Source organism: Kwoniella pini, chromosome 2 (assembly GCF_000512605.2).
Source record: "Kwoniella pini CBS 10737 chromosome 2, complete sequence".
Lineage (NCBI taxonomy): Eukaryota > Fungi > Basidiomycota > Tremellomycetes > Tremellales > Cryptococcaceae > Kwoniella > Kwoniella pini.
In genome coordinates, this window is record NC_091717.1 from 1619790 (window position 1) to 1637024 (window position 17235).

General features: G+C 42.3%; 8 protein-coding genes across 8 annotated transcripts; 3 read left to right on the forward strand and 5 right to left on the reverse strand.

Moving 5' to 3' along the window:
* Positions 1–90: 90 nt before the first annotated feature.
* I206_101941 (uncharacterized protein) lies at positions 91–510 on the reverse strand (the record flags this gene model as incomplete). The annotated part of the gene is made up of 1 exon (XM_019158663.1): positions 91–510. One exon carries the CDS (start codon positions 508–510, stop codon positions 91–93), a length of 420 nt encoding a protein of 139 aa, XP_019008409.1.
* Positions 511–877: 367 nt separating this feature from the next.
* On the reverse strand, positions 878–2839 carry I206_101942 (uncharacterized protein; the record flags this gene model as incomplete). Its single annotated transcript, XM_019158662.1, has 12 exons — positions 878–1218; positions 1276–1484; positions 1538–1578; positions 1634–1741; positions 1802–1944; positions 2001–2088; positions 2165–2237; positions 2296–2386; positions 2448–2501; positions 2557–2635; positions 2695–2719; positions 2781–2839. 12 exons carry the CDS (start codon positions 2837–2839, stop codon positions 878–880), a joined length of 1311 nt encoding a protein of 436 aa, XP_019008408.1.
* A 630-nt stretch (positions 2840–3469) lies between these two features.
* Positions 3470–4627, forward strand: I206_101943 (uncharacterized protein; the record flags this gene model as incomplete). Its single annotated transcript, XM_019158661.1, has 2 exons — positions 3470–4050; positions 4108–4627. The coding sequence occupies 2 exons, from the start codon at positions 3470–3472 to the stop codon at positions 4625–4627; spliced, it is 1101 nt and encodes a 366-aa protein (XP_019008407.1).
* An 874-nt stretch (positions 4628–5501) lies between these two features.
* I206_101944 (uncharacterized protein) lies at positions 5502–6053 on the forward strand (the record flags this gene model as incomplete). The annotated part of the gene is made up of 1 exon (XM_019158660.1): positions 5502–6053. One exon carries the CDS (start codon positions 5502–5504, stop codon positions 6051–6053), a length of 552 nt encoding a protein of 183 aa, XP_019008406.1.
* A 616-nt stretch (positions 6054–6669) lies between these two features.
* Positions 6670–8587, reverse strand: I206_101945 (uncharacterized protein; the record flags this gene model as incomplete). The annotated part of the gene is made up of 4 exons (XM_019158659.1): positions 6670–6900; positions 6959–7996; positions 8061–8328; positions 8400–8587. 4 exons carry the CDS (start codon positions 8585–8587, stop codon positions 6670–6672), a joined length of 1725 nt encoding a protein of 574 aa, XP_019008405.1.
* Positions 8588–9019: 432 nt separating this feature from the next.
* On the forward strand, positions 9020–12137 carry I206_101946 (uncharacterized protein; the record flags this gene model as incomplete). Its single annotated transcript, XM_019158658.1, has 10 exons — positions 9020–9042; positions 9097–10490; positions 10571–10645; positions 10702–11035; positions 11131–11360; positions 11437–11519; positions 11591–11665; positions 11732–11906; positions 11977–12004; positions 12071–12137. The coding sequence occupies 10 exons, from the start codon at positions 9020–9022 to the stop codon at positions 12135–12137; spliced, it is 2484 nt and encodes an 827-aa protein (XP_019008404.1).
* Positions 12138–12458: 321 nt separating this feature from the next.
* Positions 12459–13606, reverse strand: I206_101947 (thymidylate synthase; the record flags this gene model as incomplete). Its single annotated transcript, XM_019158657.1, has 3 exons — positions 12459–12919; positions 12999–13475; positions 13543–13606. 3 exons carry the CDS (start codon positions 13604–13606, stop codon positions 12459–12461), a joined length of 1002 nt encoding a protein of 333 aa, XP_019008403.1.
* Positions 13607–14232: 626 nt separating this feature from the next.
* On the reverse strand, positions 14233–16995 carry I206_101948 (uncharacterized protein; the record flags this gene model as incomplete). Its single annotated transcript, XM_019158656.1, has 3 exons — positions 14233–15361; positions 15427–16147; positions 16263–16995. The coding sequence occupies 3 exons, from the start codon at positions 16993–16995 to the stop codon at positions 14233–14235; spliced, it is 2583 nt and encodes an 860-aa protein (XP_019008402.1).
* Between the last annotated feature and the right edge of the window lie 240 nt (positions 16996–17235).

Below are 17235 nucleotides of genomic sequence, written 5' to 3' on the forward strand. Positions count from 1 at the left end.
TACTTATGGCCACCTGCAAAAAAAAACTGACCATTTTTGAAATACAGTATTTGCGGGTTTTAGTTGATTGTCTGCCGAAATGACGCATTTCTATCCGATTTCAGTTAAATCAGCCAAATCGAGATCTGCGGAATCCTCCCATGGAAGAGCAGATCTAGTAGGTGCTCCTGGCGTACGAGCACTGGAAGAGATGGTAATTTCCGTGGTTTTTGTAATCTGTTGAAGATCACCTGAGGTAACTTCCGTTTCATTGCAGTCACTTGTATGTGCGTCGACATTATCATCCAGTGATGATGTGGTCGTCTCAGCCGTGCTCTGCATTAATTCGTCTCGTGATTTTCGACGTTCGAGTTGTACTGCCATGCCGCGATCAAGAGGTGGATCCGCAGAGGCGACGCTTTCCTTAGTGACTGGCGTATCTTTGACTCTCGCCGGGAAGCTAGAGTTATAGTGTGTATTGCCATTGCCTGAATCGGCTGAGGGTGAGATATGTTTGTGAGAGGCAGACATAATAATTGTTCAATTGTGAGCTGATACTCGCACTGTAGCAGGAGGATGTAAGCAATTCTTGTTCAAGATGTCAGGTATATGTATACCGTATGTCAGCATATCCGGAAAATACATAATGAATCCTATAATGGGTTTAGGATTCTTGGCTTGTCTCCCGCTTTCTCAGCTCATCCAGACCAGTCTTCCGTTACACCAAAACTCAGCTACTTCGCCATTTCAGCACCCGCAACTCATTAGTAGACCGATGACTTGATCAGGGGTGAACATGAAGGGAGCAGAGCGGATTTGTCTATTGTGACCAAGCGTAGAACCATGCATACTCCGATGCAATCACCCAAAGTCCGCACGTAACCGAGGATCTAATTTATCAACCTGATTCAGAATAAGCCGGATGCCTTCCACCAGCTACCTCATCTCTGCTCTTCTTTCCTACTAGATTCCGCCCTGGCCCTTGGTTAAGTCGCCTACCATCTTCAGAGTCTGATTCATCCTCCTCCGGTAATTGCGTTAAGGCCATTCCTTCCTCCTCAAACGCGTTGAATAAGGTAGAATTCTGAGCCCTATATATACTGCTTCGACGACCGTGTCCAGCTGAGTTCAGTGAGCCATCCGGAGCATATGTTGCTCCGCCTGGTACTGCTCCATAATTCCACAGCGCTGGATTGTTGGAGTCCATCGACATACGGCCTGACATGCTCATTCGTGGGTCTAAGTGGTATCGTGATATTAGCATGATGGAAACACCTGTCTATGAATAGCACTCACTCATTAGTCCCGCTTCTAAACTTGAGGCATGGTGAGGCGTATCTGGTTCTCTTGAGATGTTGAGCAAGTATACTCCCATAAAGATAATCAGGAAACCGCATATCAGCGAGATTGTGTTGACTCCGCCTGGCGTGTTGAAGCCTGAGAAGAGAATGGCAGATGCAATGATGGTGGCCGTAGTGAAGAATACATAATATATAGGATTGACGCTGCGTTGAAGTCAGCTAAGCACACACTTCCTGTAGTACTTGGATCAGCTTACACGTTGGTGGAAAAGGTGTCCAGTGCTTTGTTGAAGTAATTCTGCGGATGTCACTGTCAGTCAATTGAAGTCGTTCTCATAAGATGGCCAACATACCATTTGAATCATAATACATCCCACTACTACCACTCCAAAAACATACGTACTAATATGCGTCAATTGGTTGTTTCCGGCAAATGTCAATTTGAGGGCGACTCCGAAACCCTACATACCAAACGCATCAGCGCGGGTCATGTGAACCCAATCTGTCTCAAGAACGCTCACTTTAATAGCCATAACGGAGACACTGCCTACTAAAGAGCATATAGACAGATACACCATAGGGTTCCGAGTACCGTGAGTGGGGACAACTCTGTATATCATGTAGACAGAGAATACTGCAACGAATGTGATGTAGAATAAAAAGGCTATGACATAACGGTCAGCATCAGGTTGGGGATACCGTAGAGTAGGAGCGACTGACCTGGTTTGGCAGCGTACGTCAGGATTTCATCTACTGTTTCTACCTCTTTATCCGAAGGTGCGTGTAGGACGATAATGACTGATCCAATCTGTTCATGCGATTGCGTAAGCGCCAGCCAAAATGCTGAATACGAAGAATCGATGGAAGATGTTGGAAGCTCTCACAATGCAGGAAGCACAACCGCAGACTCCTAACCTCCCCAATTTCTCATCTAGCAGGAATGAGGCAAGTATGGCACTGATGGTTATCGTAAGCTACCGTCTCCGACCGTCGTTCAAGCCTGAAGAACACTCACCCAATGATAACACTCATTGCGCCTAGAGGAGTCACCAAGATCGCAGGTGCGAATGTATATGCAGCAAAGTTTGCTACCTCTCCAACTATCACTGTATGCATTCAAGATCATCAGTCTTGATCTAATATGCAAGCATGGGGAGACAAGCTTACTCGTTACCATACCAGCCCACCATATAGGGTTCTGCAAATACGACAAGTCCTCCGCTACTCATACGAAGTCAATTAACAATCCTCGAACTGAGAAGCATGAAGTACTGACAGGCATTTCGAGGTCCAGACTGCCTTTGATGCGGATGCGAGTACTCCGTCATGTCTTTTCTGGCAGCATCATTGAGACCCTTTGGCGTGTTATATCAGTATGAAAGTCCGTGGTTTAAAGCTCGATATCGAGGCTCACCTTCTTGGTTATGATGAAGCTCGAACTGGAAGCGTAAACAAGTCAGACGACCAACTAATGATTAACTGTCAAGACAGACAACTCACCCTATGAGAAAAGTTCCCCCTAACGCCAACCCCAATCCTATATATTTATCTTCTACCATGATGAGGTGTAACTATTTCTCAGAATTTATATTTATGCTGGGTTTCCTGAGTTTGATAGGACAGTACACTTTCTATGTATACTGGCTAAATGCATGTATCATCAAAAAGATTCAACGCGTAGAAGTTGTCAGTGATAGTCACAGTCTTTGTTGTCTCGTTTCCTCATTCAGGGTTGTCCACGTGATGACACGGCTAATCATGATTGTGGCATTACTGAAAGTCTCCTATCAGATCGAGATAGGCAAAGCCAAATTATGTACTCATACGCCTCGCCCTAGCAGTGAAGATACGCTGCATATGAGTTTTTTAGAGTGGCAAAGATCATACATAGCTCAGACAGATGAAGATGTGACGTTCTTTTGTTGCTGCCTTCTTTCCGTTGTTCGCCAAGCGTCTCAGACATTTCTCACCTTTCACGCTGAATGAACTTGACAAGCGACCTTGATAAGATACAGAACAACACTGACCATACGAGCTTGTTCTTTCAGATCAACACAACTTCGTTGAAATAGCGATAGCAACTATCCTCTCAGAACGCACGCTTCTGATTAACAATCTGATTCTCGCTCTCTGATCGTCCAGTGATGCCTTCCGCATACTGGACCTACCCAAGGTCATCTGATCGCCTCATGGCCAAAAATGCAAGCGACCCAAATATATATAACTTTGATCCCACATTACACAGCTCGAAAGAGCCCATGAGCTCTATTGGCGAATTCGGGAATGGGCGAATAACGGAATTTGAGCAACCTCTGAGCCGGTTCAGCGATAGTTCAACCGACTCTTCTACGCAACTTGGCGAGACAGAATATGATGGTGTCGACATTGCAGGCCCCGAAGACCACAACGAACACATAACGAACTCAATGTCTTTCGGGGACAACCACTTTATATCAAGTAACTTGAACTCTATAGAAGGCTGCGAGCCTCCAAGCGACGAACCCATCCCGACTTCATATTGCGATACAAGCTCATACGATTATTCCCCACCTCCAGCTACTCATCGCGAAAACAGAAGTAATAGCTTACCGTATGGCTGGCAGAATCCAGGAAGCATTTATACTGATCCCGACACGTACGGTCCTGATTACTGGAGAACCTCTATTCCGCAGCCTATAATCAAGTACGCGCAGATGAACCATAGTGGCGGTCCTAGCATTGCCAGTACGGAAAGTGAGACATCTATAAAACAGGGGTCACACAACACACAGTAAGTCATCTTCCATCCCCACTTTCCGTTTGAAACATCAGCTAACTCAACCGCCAGAAGACCATACACGGCCAGTAAGACTCATTTCTCGCCGCGTGCTTTTGCAAATAAGATCTTTGGCCTCAGCAAATCGAGCTCTCCTTCGCCAGACACTTCGGATAGGTCGACAGCCGCTTCTACAAAGACACAAGGAAGACGAAAACGAGCTAAAGAATTGTTCAAAAAATTTAAAGGTAGATTGAGTTTCACCCCAGGAAACACAGGACTAACGCATATTTCCAATGCGGAAAGAGATTTATATGGTTGTAGTGAATCTGAAAAGAATAAAAGACAAGCCAGGTTCGATCGATCTTTGGATGCTGAAGGCATGCTACGTACCTCAAATGCCCCTTCTTATGGTTTGAGTCTAGGTGATATCTCAATCAAGAGTGGAGGTATGAGTGAAGAGGGTAGTATATTTGAGGGTATCACCTATGAAGATATATCCCTGGAAGGAGAAGAGCAATCTCAGAAATTCACTTGGGAAGAATTGAAAGATAGATTAGGTGAAAGAGAATCTTCTCTTTATGCTTTTTGATCCGAGTTGCGGATATACATCATGCCATATTATCATGCCATGTTCATGTCCGCTTGTAGTTATTGTACATAACGACTTCCTTATTCTGTACTGTAGAATAGTCGACCATACTAGTCGAGATCCTGCAAGAGCCTTTTCTACTGAATGAGGATTGCAATGAAAAGGGGCAGCCCAGGATACAATGTGCAATTCGTCTTGGCGTTGATGCAGGCCTCAGTATAACACCACTCGTGCTCGTCGACCGTCTACTCTTGCCAGGCCAGACTCATCTCCTTGAACCATCACGTAACTTTGTGTTTGGACAGTCCCAGTCAATCTAGTATGAGGGCTTCGCCAGGCTCTACCTCTGACGAGATGTCAGAAACAGAAACATTATGAAGCCTCGGTGTATGCAATGACGTCTAATCCGTCATTCCACGCAAGTTCACTTCTCCGCCTCTTCGTCCTTTGATCAACTCCACACCAGACACTAGCAGAGTGTCGCAGACTCCTCTACCTTTCAATGAGATTTGCAAAAACGCATGACGAAGTCCTGGATATGATGACCAATTCGTCGCTCAATCGATATTTTTTCCATCCTTTGGTCGAATATCGTAATTTTTCTTTTGTGGTGTGTGTGGTCTAGACTCGTCAGTGAGTCCATCCATTGTTATAGCACTTTTCTTGCGCTCAGAATTTGCCTTCTCAGCATCCTTTCAAATTATAACAAAGAGTCTCTTTGGTCTCGTTGAGGGCTGAGGAAATAGACATATAAATACTAGTATCTGGATCCACATCATTCTCATTTTTGAACACAATTGCGACATTCGACTCCCAAGTTCCCAATTTATATTAACATTGTCTTCGACCAGTCATCACAACAATCCCGATCAAGATGTCAAATGATAACACCCATCATGGTGAACAAGATGTGTTGAGCGAGTATTTTGAAAAACGTAGAGAAAGGATTGATGTACCTGATCTGACTTCTAAGCTGAAAAGCTCTCGAGATGCCAGGGAGAGAGCAGTTGGAAGATGGCTGGACTTTTACTCTGGCAACATAGAGACCGCTCGCGCTAAACTTGAAGATGTACAGGCTATTCGCCGCAGACATAACAGTGATATTAATCGTACACAAAGTTATACTGCTGGAGAGTGGCGACTGGTGTATAATCATCAGAAGATTGCATTACAGGAATCACAGGATGAAAAACCTTGGCCGGATCCAGATCATTATTTTGTCGACGCTTATCCGGCTGGAACCAGATTTACTTTACCGCCCAGCTTCAAGGACTACCCGCCGATTCCTGGAGGATCCACCACGATTTCGCAGCATAGAGAGACACAGAGAGCTCAATCTCATACTCTCGCAGAGGTAGGCATTGACGTCATGCGCAAGGCCATCAATGATATCTGGAATAACATATCCTCCGGTACATCGCAGTAAGGCAAGGAGACTCCCAAAGGAGCAAATTCAGCATTTGTTTAGTAAAGATGCAGTAGTGCGGGAAGGCTCCATGATCGCGGAAGTAGGTCTTTATATCTATTGTAGTGTGATTCAAGGTTGTGATATGGCGAATTGAACGAGACTTAATTTCAGCAGCTCCATCGAATTGTATATAGTTTAGTACGCAATCACTTAATTAGCTATCTCTTGTATATAGCATGAAATCGTTCTTTGGACTACCTGTAACTTGGACCAATCTGACAATGACAATCAGTCGGACAGCGTGATTCTTACAAGTAATGCACTTGCAGGTGAAGAGTTATATAAATCGATCAATGAGTGATCAAATAATCTCGCCGTGGATTTGCATATTTACGAAATTTGAGTTATAATCACTTCTTTCTGTGTCGTCGTTATGTGTGTTCCAGTTTGGCTGTCAGAATGATAGTCTCGCTAATAGTATGCCTTACTTCCCAGCTATGGTAAATGTTTAGTTGCTTATCAATACACTAAAGACTCAAGATGAGCCTAATGGTCGTAGAATATGAACTTGGATTTATCCCCATGTTTGCACGGTATATGCATCAAACACCGATACGTAGATATCATAAATGTTCTACTCTTCATCACTCTCCTCATCTTCGCCACCTTCAACAGCAACAACTCCACCACCTTTCTTTATCTCACCTAATTCCCTACCGTGTTTTCTAAGTCTATCACCGAAAGCCTTTCTTGCTCCAGGATTTGATGCAACATCCCATACTTGCAAAGTAGCTTTTGAACCTGCCGCTGCTAACGCCAAAGGAGATTCAGGATCAGGAGACCATCTTGCTGTAAATATTTTACCCTATATAGATATCATTTCGTTAGCATTGTAACTCATCGCAACGTCAGGGGAGACTTACCAATCCCAGATCTCTGGAAGTAGCCAAGCTGATTTCCCTCTTTCTTCCTTTTACACCTTCTGTTTCCTCATCTAGTATATTCCATACTTTAACAATTTTGTCCATACCACCTGTGGCTATACAACCTCTAATATGAGGATTTATATCCAATGCGGAGGCAGCACCATCATGTGCAGAAAGTGTGTATTTAGGTTGAGCATTAGAAAGGTTCTTGCCATCTTTCGAGGACGATAATGTTCGAGAATCATATGCTAGTATTAAACCATTTTCTAAAGAAACGAAGAAAGAAGTTGGTTCCCAAGGATCCCACCTTATACACTCAACATCACTTGCAACTTTAACACCTATAGCATCTTGTGCTGCTCGACTATCCCAAACTTTCACTATTCTATCCCAGCCTGCACTTAAAACAGCTTTATCCAAACCACTGGAGGTCGATTTATTCCATTCTACTCCTTGAACTTTTTCCCCTCCATGTATACTTCCCCAACTTTTTAATGCTGGCATAGGTGATTCTCTGGTCAAATCCCATAATTTAATTGTTCCATCTGCTGAACCTGAAAGTAAAAGATTTCGGTGATTGGGTGTCCAAGATAAACCTAATACAGGTTGAGTATGGTATTCATCCGTTGCAGCAGGTTGAACCATTTGCTTCTTCTTCTTTTTACCAGTTCCTAATGGTTTGGCTTCTGGCTTTTCTAATGAAGGAGAAGGACCTAATATAGCTTGAGGATATAGTCCATCTACTAAATCCGCATCCCAGATTTCTATTGATGGATCAAAAGATCCTACAGCGACATAACTTCCTGATTGTGGGGATTCATTGGAAGAAGATGAACCGCCTGAAGGGAAATCTAACCATTCTACACATAAGGGGAAAGTCGGTAACATCAAATCATGGTGTGCGTAGAGGTTTTCGTCAGAATCGGCATATACGTGAAAGTCTAAGGATGAGAGGTCGGAAGTGGTTCGAGCGGTTATGATTATGTTATCTGTCGGCAAGAGGGAAAGCTCTTCTCGTTCTATTTCGTCATCATCCTGTAAAAATGTCAGCTTTTAGTACATTCTGAACCTTGAGAACCATAATAGTGGAGTCACTCACCTCTTTAAGCGTTATGTATGGATCTTGATTGTTATCCCTGTAGAATGATAGACCCTTGACATTTGCGAAAGCTCCCATTGCGACACCCTTTGATTCCTCATTATCGTATTCATCCATCTTGAACGCCGATAAATCGTTTGGATCGGATGGTTTTGAAGAATCTTTGGGCTCATCATCCATATCCACATCCCCGTCTTCCTCTGCACCATTGGCTTCCACTCCATCCTCTGATGCAGAATCGCTACCTTCTTCGCCATCTTCGTCGACACTGAGGATGAACAGAGTGGTATAAGCAGACGTCACAAGATTTGAGGAATTCGTTCGGATGACTGGACTTACTCCTCCCAATCCTCACCCTCTGCTACATCCATACCTTCCATCTCTTGCCTCAATTTCTCCAATACACCCGGTCCACCCAGTTTACCTACTCTTTCTAATTCGGTATCATCAAGATTATATCTTTTCGGTTCTGCTGAGGATTTCCCTCTAGGTACCCAGACCAGCGAGGAGATGAGAGTGCCAGACATATTCTCTACGCAGCCGCTATGTGACGTTTGATTAATTATAATGGAGATTGGATCAAGATGTGATTATTGTAGCATCAAAATTTCCGTCATTTCCAGGTGGACCTGTAATTCTTGAAAAATAATCTCGAGCTCGAGATTTCCAACCACGTGGGGCAATCATTTTAAACCAGAGGGACTAATTAAATCTGCGCGCTTGTCATATTGTTGTTTGTGGGGTCTCCGAGGTTAAGGATATGAAACACATTCAATTATATATATGTTAGTATCGGACTGTCAAGCTCAACTTGATATTGACAACAGCAGCTTAAATCAAGCTGTATACATATGACATCTACTGGCTTCGAAAATCATCGCGTCACAGCGCGAAAGCAAACAACTATCGGCGGAAGTAATCACTAAAGCGGAAATGTATCCCATGGAATATATTGCAAGATGGCGATGATATCCGATGTCGAGTGAGATAATACGCTCCGTTTCCTGATTGATTTCAGCTAACATGCTTGCTTTAGCTTCATGCTACAGGCTATACGCCTGTCATCACTAAGAATCACCGATGATCCACTCACACCACGTATCATATCGTTGGATCCTTCTTTCGCCTTGAACCCTTATATAACTGCATCCGGTCTATCAGATATTGATAGATGGCCCGAAATCAAACGAGCATTAGATTCACCTCCTCTTGAACCTTCGTACCTCTCTTCACAGCATGGGGTACCAAAAAGAGGACTTAGAGATAGGACAGGAAGTGGTGGAGGTCTGAATTATACTCAGACTATCATGGGAGGGAAATCTGGAGGAGCCGGGATGCGAGTTTCAGGACGAAATACTCAGCCAGCGGAAGGTAGACGTTCGGGTCAGGCGAATACAAGCAAAAATTATAGAGCCAATTCTACTTCTTTGATCACTGATAATCCATTGTCGCCAGGACAAGAACGAACACCCACCACAACGATAACTAAGACAGTCGACAAAACACCGATAATGGATAATGGCTTTTTCTCACCATCCGGACGACCACGAGCGGATTCTGCACCTGTGCCGAATTTATTAGGTGTTCCTTCTGGCGGTGTGACATCAACTTCAATATTGAACGGAAGCAACATGTTAAACTCTGGTAGGGGTTTAGGCATGACAGCTAATCCAGGATTACTGGAGCAAGCTTTAAGCACTAGTGAAGCCTCCAATGACGATTTAGCAAATCGGATCAACGCTACGCCTGGTGTGATAGGTATGGAGGCTGAAGAGAGCTCGTTAGGACAAGGGGAAGGCGGAGCTTCTCAGCTGGCTGTGACCGGAATCACCACCGGTGGAGTAGATAGTATGGTTGGTGTATTAGTAGACGAAGGAAGCGACGTTGATGAAGATGAAGCTGCGGAAGCTGAAAATCAACGTACGCATGATCACGGAAATCACACGGATTCAAGAAGAGTATCAGTAGATACTATGGAAGGAGAACAATTAGATTTCACTCCTCAACTCTTACCCTCTGCGTCGACCTCACCACCACAAAGAACATCAGCTTTAAGTGCACTATTGAACAAACATGTCCCACATTTAATATCAAAGCCTTCCGAATTATCGGTATCTTCGGTAGACGAACCTGCATTCATGCCTAATCCATTCACATCGTTATATGCAAGAGTCGCTGCTCCACCTTCTGCACCATCTCTATCCCTGGAGATGTACTTCCCGCATTCGGACAAGCCTACAGATCCGATAGTCGCCAAAGTGAGAAAAGACGCTACTGTAGAAGAAGTCACCGGATTCGGACTCTATAAGTACTGGGAAGATGGCAGATTGCCGTTCTTGAGCGACCAAGAGGACGAAGTGAGATGGAGTGCCGTAGGATGGGGACTAAGAATTGTAGAAGATGATGGAGAAGTTGATGAAGATTTCCCTCGTGAGTTATTAGCCTAGGAGCAGTGCCGAGGTAGGGTGTTCGCGATCGAAATATCCTGACTAAACACCTGCATTGTGCAGCTCTCGATCGAGAAAGCCAAATATCCAAATTCTCATATGGTCAATTTGCTATTGTTGAAGCTACGGAAGATCAAAGTGAGTCATCCTGATGTCCTGGCGATTTCGAGACTAACCTTAGGTTTGTTACTTAGTCCGTCAAAATGCTGCGAAGGCTCCTACCATTCAGAGACGCCCTTCTCGTATATTGGCAGCTCCTACACCTAGACCATCTAGACCACCAACACAACCCCCAACACGAGGAAATACACTGACCGTACCTTCAAACATGCAAACTGCCAGTACATCTTCGTCTTTCTCTTCGAATGAACAAACCCCTCTTGGATCCATCGCTGGTCCAGGGTTGAGTACCACGGCGACAGCGATGAAGGGTAGTGTGGGTTTGAGTTCGACAAGTAGTGAAATTGTCAGATTGAAGATCAGGGTCACCGCTAGTGCCGATGTTCATTTCACGACAACCATCAATGTGTGAGTTGTCGCAAACCAAATCTCTTCTCCCCAGAATGTTTGATAAATCTCTCAGTCTCGTGAAGTGACCAAGCTGAAAGCGGTTTGTGAAATAGCCCATCCGACATGTACATTGCCGATTTGACAGAAGTACTATGTAAGAAAAAAAGATTACAAATGCCTGCTACAGATTGGGTACTTTGTCTGGCAGATCTGACTTTAGCGATACCACTTGATCGGACTGTAGCGAGTCTGGAAGGAAGGACAGATCTGGCCTTAGTCAAAAGACAATGGGCTACGGAGCATGGTCTGAGGATTAATGACAGGCGTGGGGGTGATCCGAGTGGTGAGCGTCGCTCCGCTACAAATGACTCAGGAAAGACTGCAAGGATGGGCAGAAAAGCTAATACATGTTCTATTAGCCTCCATCTTCAAAAGACAATCTGAGCCTGCTCCTATGCAACGGTATGGACCTGGCTTAGCAGATTTTACCCAGACGTATAAGGTGAGCCCTCCGAAGCCTTTTCTCAAATGAAAGGACCCGCCAAGCTGATGGTTTGGTTATCGATTACATAGAAATATACAGTACAGAGAAAGATCGCCATCGGTAGACATGAGCGAGTTTTAGCTATCGATGGTGATTATATACACGTAAGTGGTCATTATGATTATCACACTGGGCAATGTGATTAGCTGATAACCGATGTATAAATCTAGATCATGCCATCGGAATCGAGAGCTTTCTTCGATAGTATGAAGACCACATCGTTCCACATTACTCTTGTCGCCTCGTGTAAGCTCACTGGGAGAGCGGGCGGTTTCAAGATCAACGTATGGAGAGAAGGTGCTCAGAAGAGGTACGAGTTCGAAGCGGAGAACCAAAGGCAGGCTAGTGAGTGGAGTTGGGTTCTTTTGCTATCAACGAAGCTTTTTAAGACTTACTGATCTTATGGAATCATTAGCGGATATCGTATCTACGATTAGGCAATTGTAAGTCTTTTCATACTCAACCGCGATCTTGATTCCGCAGCTGATTTTTGCTGCCGGTGATCACAGAATGAAATCCTATTCGTCCGATAGAAACTCGATCCTGCCTCCTCCTAGACCCGCCTCGAGAAGATGAAGCGGGGCACGTCTTGAGGGAGATGGACAAAATGGATGACATCACTGTGAGGGCTGCCATTGAGGATATTCATATTTAGACAGTAATTAATAAGCAGAAGAAGAAAGAATGTCGTGTTGTTGTATTAATGCCATTGTGATGTTTTTTCGAATGTAAAGTATAAAATGCATGAATCTAAAATGGTATAATTACAAATCAATGTATGTACATTTATAAATGGATGAAAAGTCAGGTTGAAATATTCTAAATAAGAATAAATTGAAGAGTTGCATCGAAAGTTAAGCCTAAGGTTATAAATTGAAAAATTAGTTATTGACAATTTCAAATTTCTCTTTTTTTTGTTTTAATGAATTTTTTCAAACTCACAGACATTTTCATTTCAATCTTTCCATGTGGTTTATAATTTTCAATTATAAAATCATCTAAAATAAATCCATCAATATCACCAATTTCTTCTTTTGTTCTTTTAAATTTAAAATTTGGAAAAGATTTAGGTTGACGATTTAATTGAATTTTTAAAGGTTCTAAATGATCTTTATAAATATGTGAATCACCCATTTGTAAAATAAATTCAAAAGGTATCGTATCGGTTATATATGCAATCATATAAGTTAATAAAGAATAACTTGCAATATTAAATGGTATACCTAAACCTAAATCACATGATCTTTGATACATTAAACAACTTAATTTTGGTTTATCATTTGGAATATTTGAATCTGGTAATGTAACGTAAAATTGACAAAACATATGACAAGGTGGTAAAGCCATTAAATGTAAATCTAAATGATTAAAAAATCATATTAAATTAATTAAAAACTCTTTAAAAGTGAAAAAAAAAACAAAAAAAAGGAAACTCACCTTTAGGATTCCATGCACTTAAAATAATTCTTCTATCAGTTGGATTGTTTTTAATTTTCCAAATTACATCTTTTAATTGATCAAAACCTTTTCCTTTATAATCTGTATCACAATTTAAATATTCTTCACCAAAATGTCTCCATTGAAATCCATAAACAGGTCCTAAATCACCTTGTTTTCTAAAACCTAAACCATTTTTTTCTAAAAAATCTTTTGATCCATTTAAATCCCAAATTCCAACACCTTTTTCTTTTAATAAATTTGAATTTGTTGAACCTGAAATAAACCATAATAATTCAATTATTACACCTTTTAAAAAAACTCTTTTTGTTGTTAATAAAGGTAAAATTCCATTTTCTAATGAAAATCTAAAACTAGGTGGTGCAAATAATGATAAAGTACCTGTACCTGTTCTATCAGGACGTGATTGTCCTTTTAACATTATTTTTGAAATTAAATCTAAATATTGATATTCCTCTATAAATAAATATCATTGACTAGTTTAACATACGTCTTAGTTATAATAGATAGATATATAACTCACCATGATCTGGATCTTCTCTTTCGTGAATTGGAATTCCGTTCGATTCTAATACTGGGTCAGTCATTTTCGAAAATATCCAAATGGGTGTCGTTGGTTTCGTTCAAGAGTCGATTTTTATCAATGACCAAATATAGTCTATTTTCTACGTTGCTAAGCTCGCCAGGTCTATATTGGTGTTGTTCGCGGTTGAAATGCTATCCGACTTGCATCAATTGGTGTTATGATTTGATACCAGAATGAAGAGTAATGTACACGAACACTTCAATTATTGAATACGCGTCAATCTGGATCGCGCATTCATCTCATGTTCGAAAGATTCCCTAGTATACATCACACTTACCGCGTCGCGTCGCAAAGAGAAAGAGGCTGAACAGATCACGTGACTCTCACACGAAGGGGTAGGAGGTATGTTAAGTGAATGAGTGGTATTGGATAAGCTGGTCATATCAAGCAGTATTTATTGAGCATATGATTGCATAGGATTAAATGGAAAGTATATAAAAATAACAATAACAGAAATAAGTATAAATGTATGAAAGTCATATGTATACAAACAAAATATTTGTTAAGAATTGTTGCTGAAACTAATTACAAGTGAAAAGAAAAAATAACCAAAGCAAGCATTTCCGATAGATCACAAGAGACTGAATGAAAATCATGAAAGAGACACAATTAGATACAGATTTGTTGCTAACAAAGTTCGTTTGTACCATCCGCCAAATTTACAGCTTTTGATTTTTCCTTAATTCTCTTTATTCTATGTTCTTCCCTTTCCCATATTCTTTTAACTTCTTCTTCAGCGACTCCTTTTTGTTGTCCATCTAGTAAACCAAGTCCCTCTTTCAGCTCTTCTTCTCTTATGATTAATTCAATTTTCCCTCCTCCTGGGCTTTTTGATTTCAATCCACTACTGTATGAGGAAGATCTGGTCATACCTCCACCACCTGAAGCACCAGATACATTAATCAAACCAAGGGTTTCAAGATTTGACAAAAGATCTCTGTAATCTGATTCAGTTGATGGTGGGAATGGGGAGGAATTATGTAAAAGGATATAAGAGTATGTGGCATACAAATTACCAATAGTCATTTCTTGACTCGTGTTCGATGACGAATTAGACCTTGAAGGAGTCGAAGGAGGTGTGATTTGACCATTGATCGGACTTGATGATATTGATGGACATCCATTCAAGCCAACTTTGACTCTTGAGAGGTATATCAATATGGAAACTAATACCATTTTCCCTTGTAATTGGACAGAACAGATCTTCTTTTTGGTAGCATTACCAGAACCATTGGAGGATCCAGCAGCGGCTTTGAGTTGCTGAGCGTAAGATGTCACAGCTTTCAAGATATGAGTTACCGCTATCTTGGTCAATGGTATGACTTTTTCAGGCTCGATATTTGCTGAAACTTTTCTTTGCCATTCTGCCTCTGCTAAGCTAACTGCTGAGGACAGAACACCGAGACACATTCTCAAATCACCATTCTGAGCTTCTACCTTTTTGGAAAGCAGCATGACGGCTGTAGGGTCTAGCTTTATACCTTCCACATTAGCGTTGTTGATTCGGGCCGATACGATAGGAGCCATCTCTGTAGATCCGTATGCCCTGAAAGGAAGGATTGCAGGTTGAGCGCTGTCTGGGAGGACCAGTCGCGCTCGGAGTGTCAGATCGAGAGTATTCGATATCGATATCAGTTTGATCGTAGGAGATAGGAGCGGTAGAGAAAATAGTTTGGTCAGTAGGTGAGAAGTAGCTGGAGGCGCAATCGATGGAGGTGGTGGCATCAATGAATCAACTTCATCAAGGATAATAAACCTGTCAAGGTGAAAAGATCAGCTGTTATGCCTTTGAAAAGGAGCATGTAAAGATCAACGACTTACACTTTAGCGTCTTCGCAAGTAATCGTTTCCTTAACATCCTTTTCGGTTTTTCCACAGCTGAGTTCTTCACCCAATCTTCTCCAGATGTCAGTGACTTTCAATCCCATACAACCTAACTCGACGACTCTCCAACCTTGTTCGGAGAGCTCACGTCCCAAAGCCGTAACAAGTGCGGTTTTACCGGTACCAGGCGGTCCAGAAATGTACATGCCGACATCGACATCGTTTTTGTTGGCTAGATACGATCTGAGTATTTTCTTTTCTTGTTCTCGACCGATGATAGTCTGATCAACGGAATCTGATGTCGATGATGAAAGACGTAAGAAAGCTTTGAGTTGTTTGTACGGATTCAACTTTCTTTCTTTCTCAGTTGTATTTTCGAACCCATTCATTTCTATATCAGTCTCAGTCTTATCACTATGAACTCGCATAAGACTAACGCGTTCGGCAGTGGATTTGATCTCGACTTCGCGCAATGAAGGGGATGATGGTGGTGGAGTTGGAGGTAAAACAGTTGACCTTGTGAATGGTCTTGCCTTTGTAGGAGTTTTGTCGACATCGAACTCTTCTTCATCGTGAATCAAGTCAAGTGGATCGACGGACGTGATCGAGTCAAGAGAGGGCGCAAGAGAGACTTGCGAAGGAGCGGGAGAAGGAAGTCGAGCGGACCATGAGCAGATCGAAGAAGCTGAAGAAGAAGGCGCCAAAGAAGAATGACGGCCTGATTTCGTTGTCAGCTGAAATGCAAGATTGACCAACATGGATGGAATGATCTTGGTACGGAATGCAGGACGTGAAGGGATGGTAGAAACGCAAGAATGGAGAAGGGAACTCACCACTTGTCTCACTTCTAACACTGACGACACTTCCACTTCTCGTTCTACCAGATCGTCCAGACATAGAAGCCCTGCTGGAGACTCTTGGTCTTTTCCTTGAACTTCCTTCTTGTGCCGCATTCTCAGCATCAATGTCCTCGTTCTTCTTCGGAGGGATATTTTCTTTTCCCTTTCCAAATCTTCTCGAAGGTCCTCCAATATCATTATCTTCTGGTCCGCCCTTTCCACTTGAACCCCCATTCCCTCCTCCTGAAATTGCTGCATTTTTGAGAGAAGTTGGAGAGGTCAAATGTGGCGTAGATTGGGTACGAGTTAACATTCCTACTCTAGATCCAGAGCCTGAACCTGAAGGGACAGCAAAAGTACCTGAGGACGAAGAGGAAGATGGTGTGGAAGGTGTGAAAGTTGAACGACGCGTTGTTATATTGTATAGTGAATTCGATCGACCCAAGCCATTGTTCCTTGCTGGCGGTTGAGTAGTTGTTGATCGCGTGAGGGGTTGTCTGATAGCGTTGGGAGTGTTCGAGGAAGATGAGGAAGAAGAGGTAGTGGCTGGTCTTCTTGGGTGAACGGAATTGTTCCGTGTCACAGGTGGTGCGAGTGTAGGTGTCGGTGTTGGTGTGGGAGCATCTTCAACTGACGTCGCTGATGAAGAGGAAGAAGGGATGAAGGTATCATTATTTGAGTTGGTATCGTTATCATCTTGTCGTGATCTCTTGGTAGCTCCTGCCATGTTGTGTCGTGTGAGTGAATGAGCAGCGAAGTATATGCTGAGAGTGACAAATTACAAGTGATAAGAAACAAAGAAAATCGTAAAATAAGATTATACAAGTAACAAGTGAATCATGAGAAAGTAGAATAAGTCGTATGAATTAATAAATTGTATATGACGACGCGAAGTTACAAAATATATGAGGAGAAACAGAAACGGTGAAGCGAAGACTACAATGTTTCGTTATAATAAATGACGATT